The sequence below is a fragment of the Sceloporus occidentalis genome, unplaced genomic scaffold (genome assembly GCF_023333645.1).
Source record: "Sceloporus occidentalis isolate IW3139 unplaced genomic scaffold, rSceOcc1.0.p SCAF_1, whole genome shotgun sequence".
Lineage (NCBI taxonomy): Eukaryota > Metazoa > Chordata > Lepidosauria > Squamata > Phrynosomatidae > Sceloporus > Sceloporus occidentalis.
The window spans coordinates 120,604,242-120,625,077 of record NW_028316981.1 but is presented as its reverse complement, the minus strand read 5'-3'; the positions used below and the strand labels follow the sequence as shown (position 1 = coordinate 120,625,077).

The window sequence follows — 20,836 nt, the reverse complement described above, 5'->3', positions numbered from 1 at the left end:
AATCCTCCCTCTGTGTGAGGAACAATCTTGTGTATCATTCTAGAGTGTAAATGACTGATTCCACTGAAGTGAAGAAAAATACTCTCAGCTGTACAATGAAAACCATCACCTGTCTCTAAATTTGAGAAGCAGCCTCCTTGAATCAATTTTGCTACATCAGTTGCACCATTCCCTTTCAGAGCAAGGCAGCTTTTAACTTGCATTCTCCCATAGTGACATTTTCTCATAAAATGTGTCCCAACTTTTTAAGATCTACAATTTGTAAAATATAAATGTGCTTTGACTCCGTGATAAAATATGTCTCTCACAGCAGTCCGCACATGGGTGACTGGCAACCTCCTGATTAACGGGTAAACAGGTTCCAGTGGGAAATGATATGAAGTGATGTTTAGATAACATGCAAATCCGGTCTGTTGTGTTCCATTTCCAGGTATAATTCAGACCACTGGTTGTGACCATTAAACCCCTTCATGGCTTCAGGAACCATCCTGTCTTCGCTTCATTATGCCCTTTCCTTGAAATTCTAGTTGGATGGTCTTCTTTCTACGCTCGTATCAAAGGAAAGTGCTGGATGGCAACTGAGAAGAGGGACTTGCTAAGTGATGCCCCCCCCCCCCCCCCCATTTATGAAATGCTCTTATCAGGGAAGTTCAATCATATCTCCTTTGTCATCTTTTTCACACAAGGTGAAAGCTTCATTTCCACAAATTTTCCAAGTACATTTAAAGCTGAGCAAATGGAGTTTTATACTTTCTCCTGCTATTTACAAATTTAGTCAGTTAAAAGCCTGTTAATATTTATTGTATTGTATTTATTTACATTTCCATCTTGCCTTTCTACGAAAAATACCACTCAGGCCAGCTAACGTAATTTAAAACAATTTCTTAAAAATTATATTTTATGTAAGCTATGCTGTTTGCAAGACAGCATGAAAACCTATTAAGCTTGAAACCTGTAATTTGTGTGATTTGAAATGGCTCACACACCCATGTGAGCCAGCACCTGATGCTTTACTCTTCAAATCATGTATAAATATCAGGTACATACATCAACAATTTATTGTGTGAAAATTTCCAGTAAAGAGAGGAATCAGTTTGACTGAGAAAGTGTGGTGGAGTTTAAATTTGTAGCAGGAGAGCCACTCCTGCCAAAACCCACTTGGAAGGCTTCTCTTTAGTCTTCAGATTAAAGGTCCAAACGTAGGTTGGTCCTCGTTGGCGGGTTTTGTATACAGGACATGGGTACACATTGCGAGTATCTTGTTTGTCAACTGGAATGGCTTTGATGAAAATAACAGGCATTGGAGGAGTCAGGTCCTTCAGTCGGGCTTCAGCAATTAACCCTGTCTGTGAAGAGAGTAGCCAAATAAAACAAGCAAAATGTGAGTTTTTGCCAACTTTGCCTTTCTTGTGTCCTTACTTCTATGCCTACATTTCTTGACCTCTAGCCCTTTTCAGAATCTAGTATATACTGTTCAGAGAAGGAAACAGATGCCACTCTCATTTTCATTGAATTTCTCAGAATCTCCTGCCCTTCATTTCCTAAAATAAAATTCTGTATTGGGTTGCAACTTTTTCTCCTTCCTGTACAGAAAATCATGTGCATTTTCACCCATGCATTTTCAAGGCACTTTTATTTTATTTTACTTTAGGGAGCCCTGGTGGCATAGTGGTTAAATGCTGGTACTGCAGCCACAAGGTTGCGAGTTCGATCCAGGGGCTCCAAGGTTGACTCAGCCTGCTATCCTTTTGTAGTTCAGTAAAATGAGTACCTAGCTTATTGGGATCAATTAGCTTACAGTTTGTACACTACCTAGAGATTGCTGAGTTCACTGATAAGTGGTATAGAAGTGTACAGTCGGCCCTTCTTATACACGGATTTTTTATACACGGATTCAAGCATACACAGTTTGAAAATGTTCAAAAAAGGTATAAATTTCAAATATCAAACCTTGATTTTCCATTTTTTATTTTTGCTATGCCATTATATTTAATGGGACTTGAGCATACACGGATTTTGTTATACACGGGGGATCTTGGAACCATACCCCAGCATATAACAAGGGTCCACTGTACATGCTATTGCTATTGTTATAATGATTGCATTTCATATGTATTTTCCCCATCAATTAAAATGTGCGTGTAAAAAAATTCCCAATGTGCACCATCTTTCTTTGTGTCCGTTTTTCAAATGTACTTTTGTATTTTTGGTGGACTGTGAACTTTCTGCAACATGGCAATTAAGACTGCAAGTGAAATACTTGTTTAAAAAATTAGAGCCTAAGTATACAAGAGACTTAACATAGACCAGGACCTCCAGCTCTGTCTGGTTCTCCTTTAAAGGACTGAGATGAGCAGAAAAGACTATAGGAATCCTCTTACAGATCTCCAGTTTGAATGACACTTTCCATGTGGCCATTGCCTGGATCTGTTTCATGCTGCATGTGCCTGGGGGACTACAAACCCCCAGCAGCGGCCATGTTTTTATACCACTTTAATGCCTGTGGCAAGTGAGGTTTGCTTCTATGTGCCAGGCCCAGGGAGTGGGGGGAAGAAGCAGGGAGGTCTGTAAGTCTATTTTCTGGAGCTGAACTGCCCTGTCTCCCCCACCTTCAACCCCTGCCTGATCAGTTCAGAGGAAATGGCTATTGGTTAGATACCAGAGGAAGCTGGGTAAGAGCTGGGGGTCCTGGATGCTTGTTGTGCACAGCGCTGCTGTGGAGGAACCTGCTTTTGGTAGTCTCTAATGGAAGGAGGCCAATGTTCCCTATGTTGGAAGTGAAGAGGCATCAATGCTTGTTTCTTTAGTAAATAAGGGTAGAGAAAGAACTTTTGTTTTGTCTCTATGCTCCTAGATATATGTAATTCAAGCCTTTGTTGTTTCCTGCCTACAAAACCCACTTCCTCCTTCCCTTTTATCTGCCAAAAGTTAGAGTTAAGTGTTTTACAACCCTTTGTCTGAAAAGGAGATATCCATGAGGCTTCTTAGGATGGTCCATACAACTATACACATACATAAGTCAGCATTACTGAAGAATAGGTAACTTTCTTTTGACAATCAAGGGCCCGTTACAAACGGGCATAAAGTACGTGCTCTGCGCGTACTAGGGTTAGGAAGGGGCATCACTTCTTGACGCCCCTAAGCCTAATATGCACGGAGCGTGTACAAAATGGTGGCGCCATGACTACGTCACAACCGCGTTGCCTCCAAACAGGGCAGCGTGAAAGTGACGTCCTCGCACCACACGAGGGCGCCTGGGGCGCACTTTTGGCAGCCCCGGAAGGAGTTCTGTTTTGGAGCTCCTTCCATGACTTGCGTCGCTGAAGCAGCTTCTACACAGCTGCGCCAGCGACGTAAATGAGAAAGGAGCCAAGTGGCCCCTTTCTCCGTGTCCCCGCCGCCATCGGATGTCCTTGGGGCATTAAGCCCCAAGGACACCCTTTTCCAGGCCGCGGGGAAGTGGCCTTTTGCCACTTCCCCGTGGCCTGGAAAGCGGCAGATCAGGGCCTCGGAGGCTGCCGCTCTGGCAGCTGAAGCCCTGATCCGGTGGGGAAAGGGCTAGTTACAGGCTGCCCCAAACGGGCGGTCTGTAATGCGCCTACCTCTCTATCTTGAATGGATTTCTTGCAATAACAAATTTTGTTTTTTAACCTTCCTAGAGCATCCTGCATATTTCTATCCTGTTTTGTACCAAAAGCTCATTTTGCACTAGGGCATGCTTAAATACTAATAATTTCCTATACCCTGTGAGTGCCACATTGATTTCACATGTGTCTGGGTGGGTGGGGCAGATTTGCAGGCAATATAAGACAGGCCACTCCTGATGTGTTCCCTTACAGCTTTGGCAGTGCGTCCCATCCTGCCACCCTTAGTTCATGGAGAGCATTGCTAGTCACTACAGGGCCAGGTAGGCATTTCCCCCCTCTTTGCCAAGGGATTTCCCCCCCTTTTTTGCCTCCCCCAAACTGTATCTAGGGAACTTGAGACAATTAGCTAAAGATTACAGCAATTAATAGGCTTCCTCCAGGAAGGAAGCAGAGGTGAGTGGACATACACCTTGGCACCCCCTTTAGTGTAGGTGTACATCTTGGCACCCCCTTTAGTGTTGAGTAGAGCTTCAGAACCATCTCATTAGGGTTCTACGGTCTGGGGATGGACAAAAAATCTGCTCTTGAGATTGACCTGAGGTTTTCCTCCTGCTTGTAAAGGCATAAAGCTTGGAGATATCCACGAGGCTTCTTAGGATGGTAGGAGTGCCTGGATGTGCCTGGATGATGATCTGAGGAGCAACCCAACCAAATGGAGTCAGCTGGTTCACCCACAGAAGGCTGGGGAATTAGTCAAGGGATAACACCTGGCCTCGGCTGAGTCCATATCAGAGTTCTCCCTCTCTTAATGTCTTCCAGGATTATAAATCTTATTAACTAGGTCAATGAAGTGGCCCTTGTTTAACCCAACTTCTTGTGCCTGGTCTCATTATTCCATGGTAGATCCTCAATAGCTTCCTTCCTAGCCTGGTGGGAGAAGGCCTGAAAGCTGAGTTCACTGGCAGCCTCTATGCTCCACTTGGTCTTCTTGCATAGCCTGAAGAAGACCATCTGTGACAATGAGAAGGAGCAAGGGAGGGATGTGTTAGCTTTAACACTGTCCCATCTGAACATGCAGCTACTCTCTTGTACAGAAGGATGGGGATCTGAAAAAGACAGGGTTGCTTCATTTCCACCTTCTATCTCCCAGTGGGCAATATGCCCTACATTTTGGCCTAAATGGAGCCCTGGTGGCGCAGTGGTTAAATGCCTGTACTGCAGCCATTCACTCAAAACCACAAGGTTGCGAGTTCAAGACCAGCAAAAGGGCCCAAGCTCGACTCAGGCTTGCATCCTTCCGAGGTCGCTAAAATGAGTACCCAGACTGTTGGGGGCAAATTAGCTTACTTGCTAATTAGCTTACTTGCTGTTCACTGCTATGATCTTTGGAATAGTGGTATATAAATAAAATAAATTATTATTATTATTATTATTAAATTTTGTCCTACATTTTGTCCTGGTTTATAGTAGAGAATTATGGCAACCCTAATTATGGAACCCAACTCCTTGTTATAAACCCTGTGAGATTGGCTAGGACACACTGGGAGAAGGGAGTGGAGAGGGAAAAAACAACAGGAAAATAAAAAAGTAAATTTTAGAATCCCTGGCTCCAAAGATGAGTGGGCTCTGAAGGAGTCCTTCTGAAACTCCACTACCTAGCTGCCTATGAGGTCAGGCCTGGCAAGATGGAAATCCATACCAAAAAAGAATCCTTTGTCCATTTGTCTTTGCCTCCTAGCTGATGTGTGGGGATAGCTTATAACACCCTGTACCTTAAGAGAACAAGTGGAAAAATTGTATGTCAAGAATGGGAAATCTTTGGCTCTGTAGATATTTTGGCCAACTGTGCAGCACAGCCAATGGCTTACTTTTGGCCAACTCATTTCCTCCAAGCCACAACCAAAGGTAAGGTAGAGTGGGAGTTTTAGGCCAAAGGTTCTCAATGCCTCTGCCTTACAGGGCTTATGTTACACTTTACTAATTGGGCCTTACATCTTTACATTTGTACTGCACAGCATAGCTTAGAAAAATTTGTTGCTGTTGTTGTTTTGCCCTATAACTCTCATAATTCCAGCTCTGGCCATTCTGGCTGGAGAATTCTGGAAATTGTAGTCCACAGAAGTAACTTCTAAGAGCTCTACTGATTAGAACTGTGTATCAATCAAAACCTTCTGTTCAGATGATTTAGAGGAAAACAATTTGTATTCTACTATGTACATGCAACAGTAAACAATCTTGATCCTTTTACACCACCAACAATATATACACTGTTACATTAAGGTAATCCTGATAATAGATAGTGCCTGTTCAGTTTAAGATTGCCAAAGCAGCAAGTAAACAATAAATACTCTCCACAACAACATCTCTTCTGTTAGTTGGCAGTGCAACTTATTTCAACTTTTGAGCTGCCACCTTGCTGTTTGAGAGAAACAGAGGAAATCAATTCCCCACAAAATACTTCCTGCTATTTTTAGGCTGACAAAGTTTTCTATCTCTCTCATATCATTCCATGGCATTAGTTCATGTTTTATTTTCATGTTTATCTCCTTGTTGGTCAAAGAACCCTTTAACTTGGAAACAATCATTTTTGGCTGCTTGGAAACACCATTTGGTGTACAGGTGTGTGTTCAGGGGAGGCTGTATGCCTACAGCATGCACATCCTCTGTGCTCATTAGCACCAAAGTATTTCGTGGGCACAGCACTATTGACTTTAAACATATTCATCCTGGTTTTTCAGCATAATTTCCAAGGAAAGGAAAACTATCAAAGGTTTTACACTGTCAGTTAGAACATACAAAAAACAAACACTGGATATTATAACAATGCAAAGCAATTAAATAGCAAAGAAGAAATTAAAAACAATGAAACTATGGTAGGGCAGGAATAAAATGCATCGTAGGGTACATCTACACTGGAGAAATAATGCAGTTTAACACCTCTTTAACTGCCATGGCTCTATCCTACAGAAACCTGAGATTTGTAGTTTTGTGTCTACCACTTTTTGGCAGAGAAGGCTAAATACCTCATAAAACTACAAATCCCAGGATTCCATAGGATGGAGCTACAGCACTTAAAGTTGTGTTACACTATTATTTCTACAATACAGTATTAGAAATAATATTGTGGTTGTATTTCCTTAAAGAGCATAGTGTAAGGACAGTCTTAATTCTTCCCCATTTGTCTTCACCACCACTGTAAAACAGGCACTGTCAAAAGGGTGGGGAGTGAGCATTGTAGGGCTGCTTTATACATTACACAGTAGCAAACATGTGTTGCTATTGAACATACACTTAGTGGCAGTGAGCCATGCAAATCCCAGCTCAATGTGCCTGGTTCAACTTTCCACAACTCTGTGCCCTGAAGGATGGCATGGACTACAATTCCCGCTTCTAGCCAGCAGGACTAATAGCCAGGGATCATAGGAGTTTCAGTCAAAGCACCTGCAGGGCATATAGACTGGCTTTTCCACTGCAAATGCATTGGAAAACCTGTGTTTGTTGTGCAGTATTTTGTACGCATGTGCCAAAAACAAAGCAAGTGAGAGTGGGATTTTAGCGAGGCAGGATGGTGCTGTATGGCACATAGATGATGGCAGAGGTTACTGACAACACTTTACCTTCAAGAGCATTTTCATTTCTGCCTTTGGCATAAATAAAAGTGGAGTCATTCTTCTTTGGAAATATTTCCCATTCCCATTGTAATACCACTGCCACAATCCTTGGTATTGATTTTGCCAAAACCACTTGACTTGCCTCAGTGAAAGGCAAAGGAACAGGAGAGAAGAAGCTCAGACAAAACTGTCAACAGCACTGAATTTCGCTCAGTTTCAGCCATTCTCTTCAGAGCAGAAGCATCCAGTCTTTGCGAGAATGAGGAGCCAGGTTCCCTATACACATAGTTCATCTACCTTTAATGTAATTTATGCTAGCAGAGAATTTAGGCCAATTCTGATGATTGGAAGATCAGATGCTTGGCAGTTCAAGGCCCAAGTCCTGCATAATGGGGTAAGCTCCTGTCACTAGTCCCAGTTTCTGCCAATCTAGCAGTTCGAAAGCATGCAAATGCAAGTAGATAGACAGGTACTACTTCTTGGTGGGAAGGTAACAGCTTTCGTTGGAGTCATGCTGGCCACATGACCACCAGAGCAGTTCTCGGACAATGCTGGCTCTTCAGCTTAGAAACGAAGATGAGCACTGCCCCCTACAGTCATGTTATAACTAGACATTCATGTCAAGGGACTACCTTTACCTTTAAACCCTGTTAGGTATTCTTTTGTTAAGCAGCTGGCTGTTAAAGATTCTATCATAACTTTAAGCCAACTACATAATAATATGAATACATATATAAAATACAGAATACTCCCTTGCATGTAGGACAGGTACAGAAAAGCTGTCTTTGGTTGCAGCTGTCACCTTAAAGTGCAGTTTCTTTTCTACAGTGGAATAGCTCTTCACAGTGATTATCATGGACTAAGGGCTCATGTACTTACTGAAGGATTAATTTCTAGTAGATATGTAGTCCAGAAAGACTGGAAGCAGATAGGTGAGTTAATAATTCTTTACACTGTCACCTGCTTTTGTCCCTGCAAGAATACCTATGTAGCTAACAGAGCTATCAAGCACACAATCAACGGTGTCCATTTCAATACAGGTATGTCTTTGTTCCTCACTCACTATTGTTTAAAAATGCTTATGCAGAGGTGATATCATTATTATTGCTTAGTGTTCTGCAGCAGAAAGAAATCCTAATAGAGAATGCCTTCAAAAATAGCTACTGAGGTAATTGTTTAAAAGGCTGTTTTATCGCCCATGGCATGGTGCCACAATTGCATGGCTGATGATGTCTCCAGTTTGAAAGGGGGGGCAGTAGGCGGTAGATACAAGTACGTGAAATAATAAGAAATTCTTATTATTGAGCTCAACCACAGTAGCGTCTGTATTGATGCAATCTGCATTTTGAATTCTTGTTGGCATCCCCCAGCCTCTGAGAAAGGCTGGATAAGCAAGTGACCTATCACAGCTGTTAAGTGTTGTCAAGTCAGCCTTGACCTGAAGACTCTAGGGATGAGAAACCTCTGAGACACACTTTTATCAACAGCCCTATTAATTTCTTGCACTCGGGACTGTGGCTCCCTTGACTGAGTCTATCCACATGTAATGCAGTCTTCGTTTTTTCCTACTGTCTTCCACTCTACCAAGCATTGCGTTCTTTTCTAACACATCATGTTCCATCTTGATGTCTCCAAAGTATGATAACCTCAGCCTGGTCATCTTGACTTCTAGTGAGGATTCAAGCTTAATTTATTCTTAGGCTCACTTATTTGTCTTTTTGGCAGCCCATGGTATCCATAGAAACTTTTTGTATAGTCTGTATTTCATTGATTTGTGCTGTCCTCTGCCATAACTGAAGAAAAATTAGGAAGTCCCTGCATTCCTGTTTTAGGGAGATGTGGGGATATGACATTTGTAGGGAGATGACATTTTCTCCATTCCAAAGTATTCCTAAATAACTCCCAGCATTGTCAAGGGCTTTTCATTCCCATTTCCCAGGTCAGTTTAAATTGACCCAATACTTCCTGAAATGAAATATACTTCCCCGTGACTGTCTGCTTTTTGTTATACAATACTAGAACTAGAAAAGATGGTTGCCACCAAGAAACACAGTGAATGTTTCCAATATCCAGATTCAACAGAGATCAAGTGAGGTAAAGAGGAACGCTAGCAATAATAGAAAATGATCCTAATGCTTAGCTAGTATAATATTACTAAAGCATTTTAACACTTTGGCTATAAACCCTAAATAATAATTAAAAAGGGCTCGGTGGAAATTGGTGAAAGTTGATTTCTGAATTATTGCCCAAGTCTAGATGTGACATGTGTTCAGTGGGAGAAGAATACAACAGAGGAAGGAGGGTATGGAACCTGAGCAATTTCAAGAAAGCCACTGGACACTCTAATTTGTTGTTATTTGCCATCAAGTTGACTGACTTCAGTTGATGGCAATCCTATCAATGAGAAACCTCCAAGATCCCAGCTTATCAACTGCCCTGCTCAGAGTTTGGCTTTGGCTTCCTTTTTAACCTATAGTCCAGTCTCCTTTTTTTCCTAGTGCCTACCACTTTACCAAGCACTAGCTTCTTTATGTCCCATAAAAAAAGAAAGTGTATTTTGACAAGATGCACAACTAAGTGGAGGAACAAGAAGAGATAAAATGAAATGAGGATAATTGCAATGTGTTCACTCCCCTGGGATCCAAAAGTGGGGCAGATGCAAGAAGCTTGTGAGAGTGACCCAGGGACAGTCAAAAAGAGTTAGCACAAAGTTCCTAGCAGTAATCTTTAGGTCCAAGGTTTTGCTATTATTAAAGTTAACAAGAAGACAATAGTGAGAAATATTTGGCATTCTCCTCTGAAATATTATCTAAATGAAAAGATCTTGTGTGTGCTGGAGCTCTTTTATAAGTAGGCCATGAACCTTGGAAGGTCCAGGCTCCTCCTCACCTCCTTGTGATGTAGCCAGCCCACCCTCATGTTGAAAACAGTTCAAAGAAAATACAGTCCTTTTACGCCACAAGTGGACATTGAGTAAAGTACCTGAGGGGAAGCAACTTCTGGAAACAGCTAAACTGAAGCTGCCTCAATAAAGATGTCCCTGGATGTATCCCTGTGGGTGAAATATGCCTCTAATAAGCAAAGTTGCTTGAAGGGGCTATCCTAAAGAAACAGATTTTTTGCCACTCTGTTGAGCCCCAGGCTATGGTTCTCCACTTTCTTTCTGGGTGCCTCCTTTCCACAACAACAAAGATCCTGCCAGGCAGGATAGGGTATGCTGTTCTCCACCCCTACCCTGCCCTGCCCTACCTGGAGGAAATAAGAGCCATGTTCAGCACCAAGCAACCTAGGCTGATGCTCAGCTTTTTCAACCTAGACTGGTGCCCCTTGAAAACTCATCAGTTATACCTCTGCTCACCCCACCACCTCTACCTTCAGCCCTTGCTCATTCTCTGCTGTGCCTCATGCAAGGTCAGTAAACTTCTCAGCAAGAAGGCTCTGACCTTTGGTGCTCTTAAATAGCACTGGGGAGAGCTAGGAATAAAAGAAAACCATTGATTTATAAACATCGGTTATGGGAAAGGAGCCAGTAAGCCTTTTAGCTTCAAGGCTCACAGCACCAGCTGCTCCTTTTGGCAAGGTCTCTAAAAGCAAGAGTTATGTGCTTTCTCGGGAAAAAAAAAAAAAAAAAAGCAGGGGTCCCGATTCTGTAGCAGACGAAGACGGAAGCCACATATGACAAAAATACAAATTTCTAACATCAGAAATATTGTGTAAATTAAGCTCACTGATTGTTTCGCCCTAAACCCAAATTTTCAAAGAATTTGGAATGTGCTGGTCAGGATTCGGTAAGCATGGAGATGATAGAGGAAAAAGGAAAAGAGTAGTGAGAATGTATTAATTAGATATTAACCAAACTATTCTTTAAAATATAAAAAAATGCTCATTGGTGTCTTAGCACACATCCACCTATCAGTGTGCTTTTGGTGGTTCCTCTGAATCAAGTCTATTTTTCATCAAGTTCCATGACATTAGAAAAAGCATGCAAGGGGCTCCAAGAGACTGAATCAAGTCCTAAGATTATGGGGAACTCTATAGTCCCTGACACTGCATAGGAAAGATCCCACACTTGCACTTTGACTATCTTTCTCAGTAAAGGTTGGAGAAGCCCCTTCTGACCTGACTGAGCTCAAGTTAGGAAGGTAAGCCCTCTCTCAGCCCCAAGTGACTATTTCTGCCTAAAATCACTTGGATTGCTCAATTCCTTTGCTCATGTGGTTTAGGATTTCCCCTGAACTGTAACCTTTAGGAGAGATCTGTACAATTCCCTGGGTTCTTAAAACGAGTGATTTCTTTTTCAAAATGTTGTTTGTTTTGCAAGCAGTTAGTAGTGTACAGATAAGGATGTATACGAAATGCAGGAGAACACTTTAAAGGTTCATGCAATTTCCTTAGATATTTGATATTTGCACATTACATAATTTTACGGACTTGTATATTTCAACACTGAATAAGCAAATTTCAACATGGAAACTCATAAAGGTTCAGTTCAGCTTCAGTATAAATGTAAAGATAACAAGACAAAGTAGTTAGCAACTTACTGATGCCCATTTTCCCTCCCTTCACCTTCAGCCACTGGGAATATTAATAAGCTCCTACTTGTCATTTAAGATTCACTAGAAACTTCCAACTGTTTATTTTTAAATGAAAGCATTTACTCTCAAAGTACTGAATATCATGACAAGACATAGAAGTTTATCATACGGAAGTTTCTGCAGCTTTTTGCAACTTAGTTCCAGGGTGACTGTGGGTCCAACGATGCGAATTCACATGATAATGTGATGTGTTATCACACGCAATTCATTTATATGGGGGCTCTTTCTGTGGCGCTTCTGCAGTGAATCCAAAGTGACTCCTTATTTTGATGAATTGGGGGGGAAAGTGAATTCATAGAATTCGCTTTCAATCTCACTTCAATTTCACTCTGAATTGGTCTGGTGTGGAATGCAACATTGCTTCTGCTCTGGTACACCACCGCAAACCCCCCGGGTTGCAAATTTCCCAAGGTGCGGCACTGCAATTTTCCCCGATTTCCTTTTGGTGGTCCTTTCACTTTCAGGGCAACTTTCAGGGCAACTCGTTTTTTGGGAATATATATATGTGTGTGTATGTGTGTGAATGTGAATATACATATATGTCTGTCTATCTATCTATCTATCTATCTATCTATCTATCTATCTATGTGTTGAAATTGCTGAAATGGAAGGGAAAATAAAAAGAGGGAATGAAGAAGACACAGAAATATTCACAAGGCAAATGTTGACGCAATCACGCAATTACGCAAAACAGGGAACAAGAACTTGTGCCCCAGAAATGTACAAGGTCACGATGCATTCAGACCCCCACTGAGCATGGGCAAGGGTGCCAATTCGAATTGTTGAATCCCACCAGTGTGGTAATACAATTTGCACTCACTCCCCTTTGCTTGAATCCGCATCATGTGACTTGCCTTGGATTCGATTCCCCTTGATTCGGAAGGACAATGGAAGGGCAACCAGGTGTGATAAAACATTCACGTTATAATGTGAATTCACATATCTGAACCAGGAGTCACCCTGGATCTGAGCTGCAAAAACCTCCATGTGATAAACACCATACATTCTATACTTTCTGAGCAACTCTGATGCTACTCTCAGCTCAGCCCTGGCTTTGAAAGACCATCTTGATACTTGAAGAGGTGAGGTTTCATTTGCCACAGGACAGTGAAAAATCAGAGCCATTTAGTCACTGCTACCATGACCACGTGGCCATGCAAGACATCCAGTATATTCTGTAATTACAATTTATCATATCCATGTAGGTATAAATAAAGGATAATAATAATAATAATAAGAGAAAGCAAAAAGTTTTATCTGAAATTTCTAACAAGGAGTGCTCATAGTAACAGTAATTGGCTGATTCTCTTCTTAAGGCAATTTCCCACCTAACAAATCCAAATAAATTGAATAAGTAAATAAATAAATTAGGAATAGAATAAACAATGGATTTCTAACTTTATTTTCTACCTGTATGTCCCAGCGTGCTCCTTCCATGAACAAGCCATGGACACATGCACCTTCCCGTGGTGGGATGGTGAAATCCTCACGGCTCCTCTTGGTCACATCACACTGTAGTGTCATTTTGTCCAGGGGCCACTCATTTTTTCGGGCGGTAGACTGCATTATAGCTGTCAAGAAAGACTGGGGGTTGAAGAATCCTGCCAACCACACTATGGATGGTAGCAAGAAATCGCCAGTCCATGTCTCAAGCTCCTTAATGCGACTGAGAAGATCTGCAAACCAGCTACCCAAACCAGCCATGGAAGGATAAGCCCTCCTGGTCCATGACTCAGGCACTGCATCTAAGAAAATGGCATTCTGTAAGGTCTCCATTTCACTGGTCATGGTTAATTCACCCTAGAAGAGGTGTAAGAGAAAACAGCATGAAACGAAAAGCACTCACCTGACAAAATGCAGCAAATACTGAATGTGGAAGCTCTTGATGCATTGTTTTAGCAGGATTTTCTGTGCATCAAGAGCTTCCACATTCAAGCTTACAGAAAACAGTGGAGTTTGAGTAAGCAGCACATTTTCAGAAAGAGTATCTATTTCTATATTTATGTTATTCAAAACATTTTACGTAACTCCCCTTCCCAATTCATCCTTCCATCCATGGTTCCTAAGATAAAAGACAAGGAAACTATCAGAAAGGAGGTTGAAGATGCAGAGGGAGCAAAAACCTGAGTAAATGGGCCCCATGGCTGGTGGTGAAAAGCTAGGAAAAAGTCCTAGGACATATGGAACTAAAGCTAGTTCCTGTTTTTCAGGCCACTGCCTGCATATAGTGACATTCATCTCCCCAGCCTGCTGATTTATGCTTGGAAATGGGGCAAAGGAGGGCACTATAGAAATTTCACATTGCTCAGGGCAGGATGTATGCTACAGGGGTTGGGGATGAAGGAACTGTACCTGGGAGCCATCTCACATGCCATTGTGCAGCCAGATTCTAAGGCATACATGCACTGGCTTAACTAGGGGTCACACCAGTATATGACACCAAGTCTCAGGCAGGAAATGTGTGGCTGAAGAGCAGTGACTCAGTGTTGTAAAGGGGAAGAACTGGGTGCAGTGGTTTCATTTAGGAGTGCAGGGGGGGCTGCTCACTGCACCAGGTGCTGCAGTGACCATCAAGGCTCCAACCAGCAAGGCTCCTCCCGTAGATAGGGAGGTAGGGGGACTCTTCTTGCTGTGCTGCTCCACTTTAGAGGGTGAAGATGGGGGTAAAGCCACTGACCTTTCTCTCTGCTCCCCCCACCACAACTTCCCCTGTCAGTCTGTTTCTGCCACTATCCTTGTGGGAGGATGAGCTGTTTGCTATGACTCTCTTTCCTTAAGGGTGAAGATCTTTTGTAATTAAAACACTGTTCTTGCTCATGGAGGCATCCTGTCTTTGGTGTCTCAGCTGGGTGTGGGGGTGGCAGGATGCCAGGTTCCTAGGGGTGAAACCTTTCTCCCCATCTGCACCCCCATTCCAGGAGATCCATGAGTAGTTGATAGACAGGATGCCAACTCCTCACCACTTTTGAAGTTTGCATCGACTACCAGTCTTTCAGTATGTATAATTGGAAGCAAGGTGCCATCTTGCATTTTCCCCAAGTACTAAATGTTTTGGCCTTGTCTTGCATTTGTTCTTTTCCCACCACCATCATTCAAATTATTCAACAAGAGCCTCTACCTTTAGCCCCAGGTCCAACTCCTTCAGTGACCTCCTAATTTCATTAGTAAGGAGATTCATCCGTTCACATTCCTGGAAAGCAACAACAATATATGGAGTCCTCTCTTCCACTTTTGCCATCAGTTCAGGGATGTTGAACTCATCAGTGAGCTTCTCCAGGATGTCATCTAACAGTGCCTTCACCTAAATACCAAAGAATGGTGATAAGAAGGTTGTGGAAAACTAGGGCTCCTCCACAAGAGACAAATGTACTGGGAAGTTGTGATACTTGTTGCTGTATTTCTCAGAGCTTTTAAAATTATCTCAAGGCTTATCCACAATGGGGGAAAGGTCCTTACTTTGTGTTTTGATTTTACCTGCATATTCATGGTTTTTCATCCAAACTTTCTTGAAATATCCCGTTTCCCTTCCTCCCCTTTCCTTTGTGTTCTTCCCCCTCCCATCATTCACGTGTGACATCTAGATTCAGTCACAGATTTCCACTGTTCCCCTTTTTAATTATTATTCAAGAGTTATAGTCAAAGTGTTCAAGGGCTTTAGACATATTGTACTAGCTAAACATTAGGATAATTTCCTTTTATAGTTAGCATTCCCCTTCCTCTCACTTGATCTCTGTTGAATCTGGGTTCTGAAAAATTTGCTATCTCTTGGCAAACAAACAGTTCTTGTTAAACTGTAATACTAGTTCCAGTATAACAAAAACAGACAGTCATAGGAGGTACATTTCATTACAGGAAGTACTGGGTTAATTTAAATTGACTTGGGGAGTGGGACTGAAACATTCTTGATAATACTGGATATTTCCTGGGAATACTTTGGGGGAAATCTCATGTACATTTCCCCACCCCACCCCATCCAAAAAATGGGGGGGGGGGGAGAACAGGAACAAAACCAGGGACTTTGTGGTTTTCCCAGTCCATCTGAATGGGTCCTAAATTAAACTTCTGTTGTTCTGGACTATTTTCTAAACATTCCCTGTACTAGCTGCAACATTTTATTCCCAACTTTGAGTGGGTTTCTGTTTAATTCTGTGGCATATTGGAACAATATATTCACGTCTCTTCTCCCTTCTCATTATGGTGGAACATTAAAATCACACCTTTGCAACTATATACCAATTGAGGTTGTGTGGGGCAGGGGGAGGTATGGCGGTGGGAGAAGGGACTTTCGTTCCAGGGGAAGACGGGATAGATGCGTCATATCTATCTCGCCTTCCTGTCCCTCTCCCAACCTGAAGGACCTGAGGGTCACTCCAACCGTGCCACAAACCCTGTCGCTGCTCCTGTGCAACGCCAGGTCTATTAAGAACAAGACCCACATCCTCCAGGATCTCCTGGAGGACTCAAAGTGTGACCTGGCTTGCATTACCGAGACCTGGCTGGGGCCTGAAGGGGATGCTGTGTGGGCTCAGGCCCTGCCTGCCGGGTACTCGGTGAAGGACCAGCGCAGGTTAGGTGGGCGGGGGGGGTGTGGCCTTGGTACACAGGAACACCGTGTCCCTCACCAGGAACCTCCTCCGACAGACCACCTATATCGAGTGTATCTACCTGACCCTAAAGGCTAGGGACAGTCTAGGGATTCTGTTGGTGTATCGGCCACCCCGTGCATTAGCGGACTCCCTTAACGAGCTGACACAGCTGGTTGCTGAGCTGATGTTGGAGGCGCCCAGGCTTCTTGTCCTGGGTGACTTCAACATCTCCCTCACGGCAAGCTCTGTTCCATCTGGTGCGGCTCGGGAATTCATGGAGACCATGGCGGCCATGGGCCTGTCCCAGCTGATACAGGGTCCCACGCATTGCGCGGGTAATACTCTCGATTTGGTCTTCTGTTCGGAGGCGGAAAATCCGTGGGTGGAAATAGCTGATATTTCCCCCTTGTCATGGACGGATCATTTCCTGGTAGAGGGGACAATCAAGGCTTCTACCCAGATCCCCCCCGGGGGTGGTGGACCGATTAGGATGGTCCACCCTCGAAGGCTGATGGAACCTGAGAGGTTCCAAGAAGCCTTAGAGGGGCTCACGGTTGGAAATGACGGCGACTCTGTTGATGCCCTTACCGGTATCTGGAATACCGGTCTTTCTGGGGCTATACACAGAATCGCTCCCAAGCGCCCTCTCAGGCCCGCTTCCAAGCGTAAGCCCTGGTACACGGAAGATCTCCGGGCGAGGAAGCGGGCTCTGCGACGGCTAGAGTACCGTTGGCGTAAACACCTTCGCTTAAGCGACAAGACTCTCCTAGACCGATTGTTAGAGGACTACGGAGAGGCAATACGAGCAACAAAGAATTCGTTCTATGGTGCTCGTATTGCGTCCGCGGAGTCGCGTCCAGCAGAGTTGTTCAGGGTGGTCAGGGAGCTAACTCAGCTCCCTCCCGCCCTGAACCAGATCCTTGAACCCTCTAAGGCCTGCTGCGACTTGTTTAACGACTTTTTCGTGGATAAAACTTCTCGTATAAGCGAAGGTCTGAACGCCGACATTATGGCAGAACCTAGGGTAGAAGCGTCCAGAGCCTCCGTGGACTATATTATACTGGATCAGTTTGAGTCGGTTAGTACCGAGGATGTGGACAAGATCCTCGGAAGTGTTCGGAAAACAACCTGCTCTCTTGATCCCTGTCCCTCATGGTTAGCGGCCCAGGGGGGACCGGCGGTGACACTCTTGTTACGCCGGATAATTAATACATCCTTCAGGGATGGGCGTTTTCCATCGGATCTTAAATTGGCCATAGTGAGACCGATCCTAAAAAAGCCCTCCCTTGACCCCCTGGTTCATAATAATTATCGGCCGGTGTCGCTGCTTCCATTTTTGGGGAAGGTGATTGAGAGGGCGGTTGCGATCCAGCTTCAGGCGGTCTTGGATGAAACGGATTATCTGGACCCATTTCAAACTGGCTTCCGAGCGGGTCACGGGGTTGAGACGGCCATGGTCGCCTTGGTCGATGATCTCCGTCTGGGCATTGACGGGGGGAGCGTGTCCCTGTTGGTGCTCTTGGACATCTCAGCGGCTTTCGATACCATAGACCATGGTATCCTTCTGGGGCGCCTGGCTGAGGTGGGAGTCGGGGGCACTGCGCTCCAGTGGTTCCGCTCCTACCTCTCTGGGAGGTCCCAGATGGTGCAGCTGGGGGACGTGTGCTCCAGCGAGCGGGCCCTTAATACTGGGGTCCCTCAAGGAGCCATTTTGTCCCCCATGCTATTTAACATTTACATGAAACCGCTGGGAGAGATCATCCGGAGATATGGGGCGCGGGGTTATCAGTACGCTGATGACACCCAAATTATTTTCTCTATGTCTCCGACTGATGCAGTGACCAGGGATGGCGTCTCTCCTCTCGTGGCCTGTCTGGAGTCAGTAATGGGCTGGATGAGGGAAAACCGACTCAAGCTTAATCCAGAAAAAACGGAGGTACTAGTGATAGGTTCCCCTGGACCAGGAATGACGGTGGTTCCACCTGTCCTGAATGGGGTCACGCTCCCCGTGAAGGACTCCGTGCGCAGTCTGGGGGTGCTTCTTGACTCTTCCCTTCACCTGACTGCTCAGGTGAATGCGACGGTCAAGAGTACCTGTTATCAGCTTCGGCTGATTCGCCAGCTGCGCCCATACCTGGCTCAGAGGGACCTTGAAACTGTTGTACATGCTCTGGTAACTTCGAGACTGGATTTCTGTAACGTACTCTACATGGGGCAACCCTTATACCAAACTCGGAAGCTGCAATTGGTGCAGAACATGGCAGCACGACTGGTCACTGGTGCTTCCAGGACCAGCCATATAACACCCGTGCTTAAAGATCTCCATTGGCTGCCCATTCGCTTCCGAGCGCAATATAAGGCATTGGTTATCACCTATAAAGCCCTAAATGGCTTGGGCCCAGGATTCCTGGAGGACCGCCTCTCCCCGTACATTCCGCCTCGCACCCTCAGAACATCTGGGCAGCAACTCCTGAAGGTGCCTGGGGCTAGGTTGGCTGCTACTGCCAGAAGATCCTTTTCCACAGCTGCCCCAGCCCTCTGGAATACGTTGCCCACGGAGCTCCGCTCATCTACCACCCTGGCCCAATTTAGGAAGGGCTTAAAAACCTTCCTATTTAATCAGGCATTCCCCGACTAAACATCCTGTGGGCCTCCCTCCTCTCTCGTGGCCGTGAGGTTGGGCTTAGGGGTTTTTATTGTTTTTAAGGATTGTTGTTGTTGTTATGTGTGTTTTTAATTCTGTATCTTGTTTGCACTTTGGTGCATTTTGTTAGCCGCCCTGATCATTTGGAAGGGCGGGGTATAAATAAAAATTTTATTATTTATTATTATTTATATCAATATCACTGTAAAAAAATTAAAAATTAAGAGAGAAGATTTTCCTTTCAAAACAAAGAACCATCTCAGCAACCCACGCCCTTTTAAAAAAAAATTGGGAGAACCACACACAGATCCTCATAGAGATCCAAGAAATGGCTAAATCATCACCCCCAAAAAGTGGAATATAGAGGGAACAACAACCAGAAAAAATCAGCAAATCCAAGAAGCTATAACATAAGAACTTCTTTCAAACTAATCTGAAAGAGACCTTACTTAATTGGAGGCTGAAAGGATGACCCACTAGTCATGTTTGCCTTGGGAAAAGTAATCTAGTGTTTTTGAGGTTCAGCTAAGACAACGCCAAGCCTGGCTCCTTTAAATCAAGCCATCTAATGAATTAGTACAATCTAATGTATTCCCCATCACCGTGTACGGATGTGAGAGCTGGACAGTGAAGAAAATGAGTAAGAAGAAAATCAATTCATTTGAGATGTGGTGCTGGAGAAATGTGCTGAGGATACAGTGAACAGCCAAAAAGACAAACAAATGGGCTCTTGAACAGATAAAGCCAGAAATTTCCTTGGAATCCAAGATGATCAAACTAAGACTGTTGTACTTTGACCACATCATGAGAAGACATGACTCATTAGAAAAGACAATAATGCTAGGAAAGGTGGAGGGAAGCAGAAAGAGAGGTAGATCACATGCTAGATGGATGGACTCAATTAAGGAAGACACAGCCATGAAGTTACAGAATCTAAGCAGAGCACTGCAGAACAGGGAGTCTTAGAGGACACCTCGAAGGCAGTTAACAACAAAAATACCTACGAGCAAAGTGATTCCTTTTATAATTTACAAATTGCCATACAGTGTGAAGGAGCTCCCTCCCCAACCACATACATACACACTCTAGTTCTCCCCTGTGCCTCATACTGAGTTTTGGATAGTTGAACAAGATAAATGATGCTATAAAAGGGTGGGAAGGAGGAATCAAACAAGAGCACACACTGTATCACACTGTTTGTGGGCAATTGTATTCATGCATTATTGACAAATGTAGAAGATTATTTTAAATTGATTTTTAAGGTGAACTCTCTGTGTACTGTAAACTCGATAGGAAAACACCACTAATTCATAAGGATGCCATGAAGCAGTTTGGGCATTTTGCTTTGTAAGATCTTGGAATAATGCACTGTAATCTACTTATACCAGTTAAATAGGAAATTGTATTATTTATTTATTTGTTTGTTTTCCACTTGTATCATAAAATGGAATTCAATGTGAGGCTCCAGTCTTTTCTGTAGTGGAGCATGGAGCATTCCCTGCAGCTCACATTCCTTACTCCCCTTCCCACTCCTTGCGCTTGTCACCAGTCAGCAATATCAGCCACAAACCAGAAACCTAGCAAGCGTGTTAAATGCTTTCATTCTACCAGAGTTCTCTGTGTACACCGAAAAGAATACTTTTCCTTTTCTGTATCCAAATACAAGCTCCTAGCTTTGTTGGTGCTTTCTCCGATTCTTATCTCTGATGATAATTGTGGGAAGTGAATTTAAAAAAATAGTTGCAAAAAACATAGCTAAGTATGAAAGAAAATTTTGTCAGTGGGTAAACTGGCACAAACACAGAATATTTGT

At 43.6% G+C, this 20,836-nt stretch overlaps 1 protein-coding gene across 2 annotated transcripts in view; it reads right to left on the bottom strand.

Moving 5' to 3' along the window:
• Positions 1 to 796: 796 nt before the first annotated feature.
• LOC149322050 (dynein axonemal heavy chain 9-like) overlaps positions 797 to 20,836 on the bottom strand; it is a 261,190-nt gene continuing 241,150 nt past the window's right edge. The window contains exons 39-41 of one of the 2 annotated variants that reach the window (XM_089533794.1): positions 14,912 to 15,094; positions 13,204 to 13,593; positions 797 to 1,346 (exon numbers count right to left, since the gene is read on the bottom strand). In XM_089533794.1, the coding sequence (XP_089389920.1) occupies positions 1,119 to 1,346; positions 13,204 to 13,593; positions 14,912 to 15,094 (801 nt within the window). In that variant the 3' untranslated portion in view covers positions 797 to 1,118. The remainder of the gene's footprint in view (positions 1,347 to 13,203; positions 13,594 to 14,911; positions 15,095 to 20,836) is intronic. The other variant, XM_089533785.1, reaches the window with a different exon arrangement.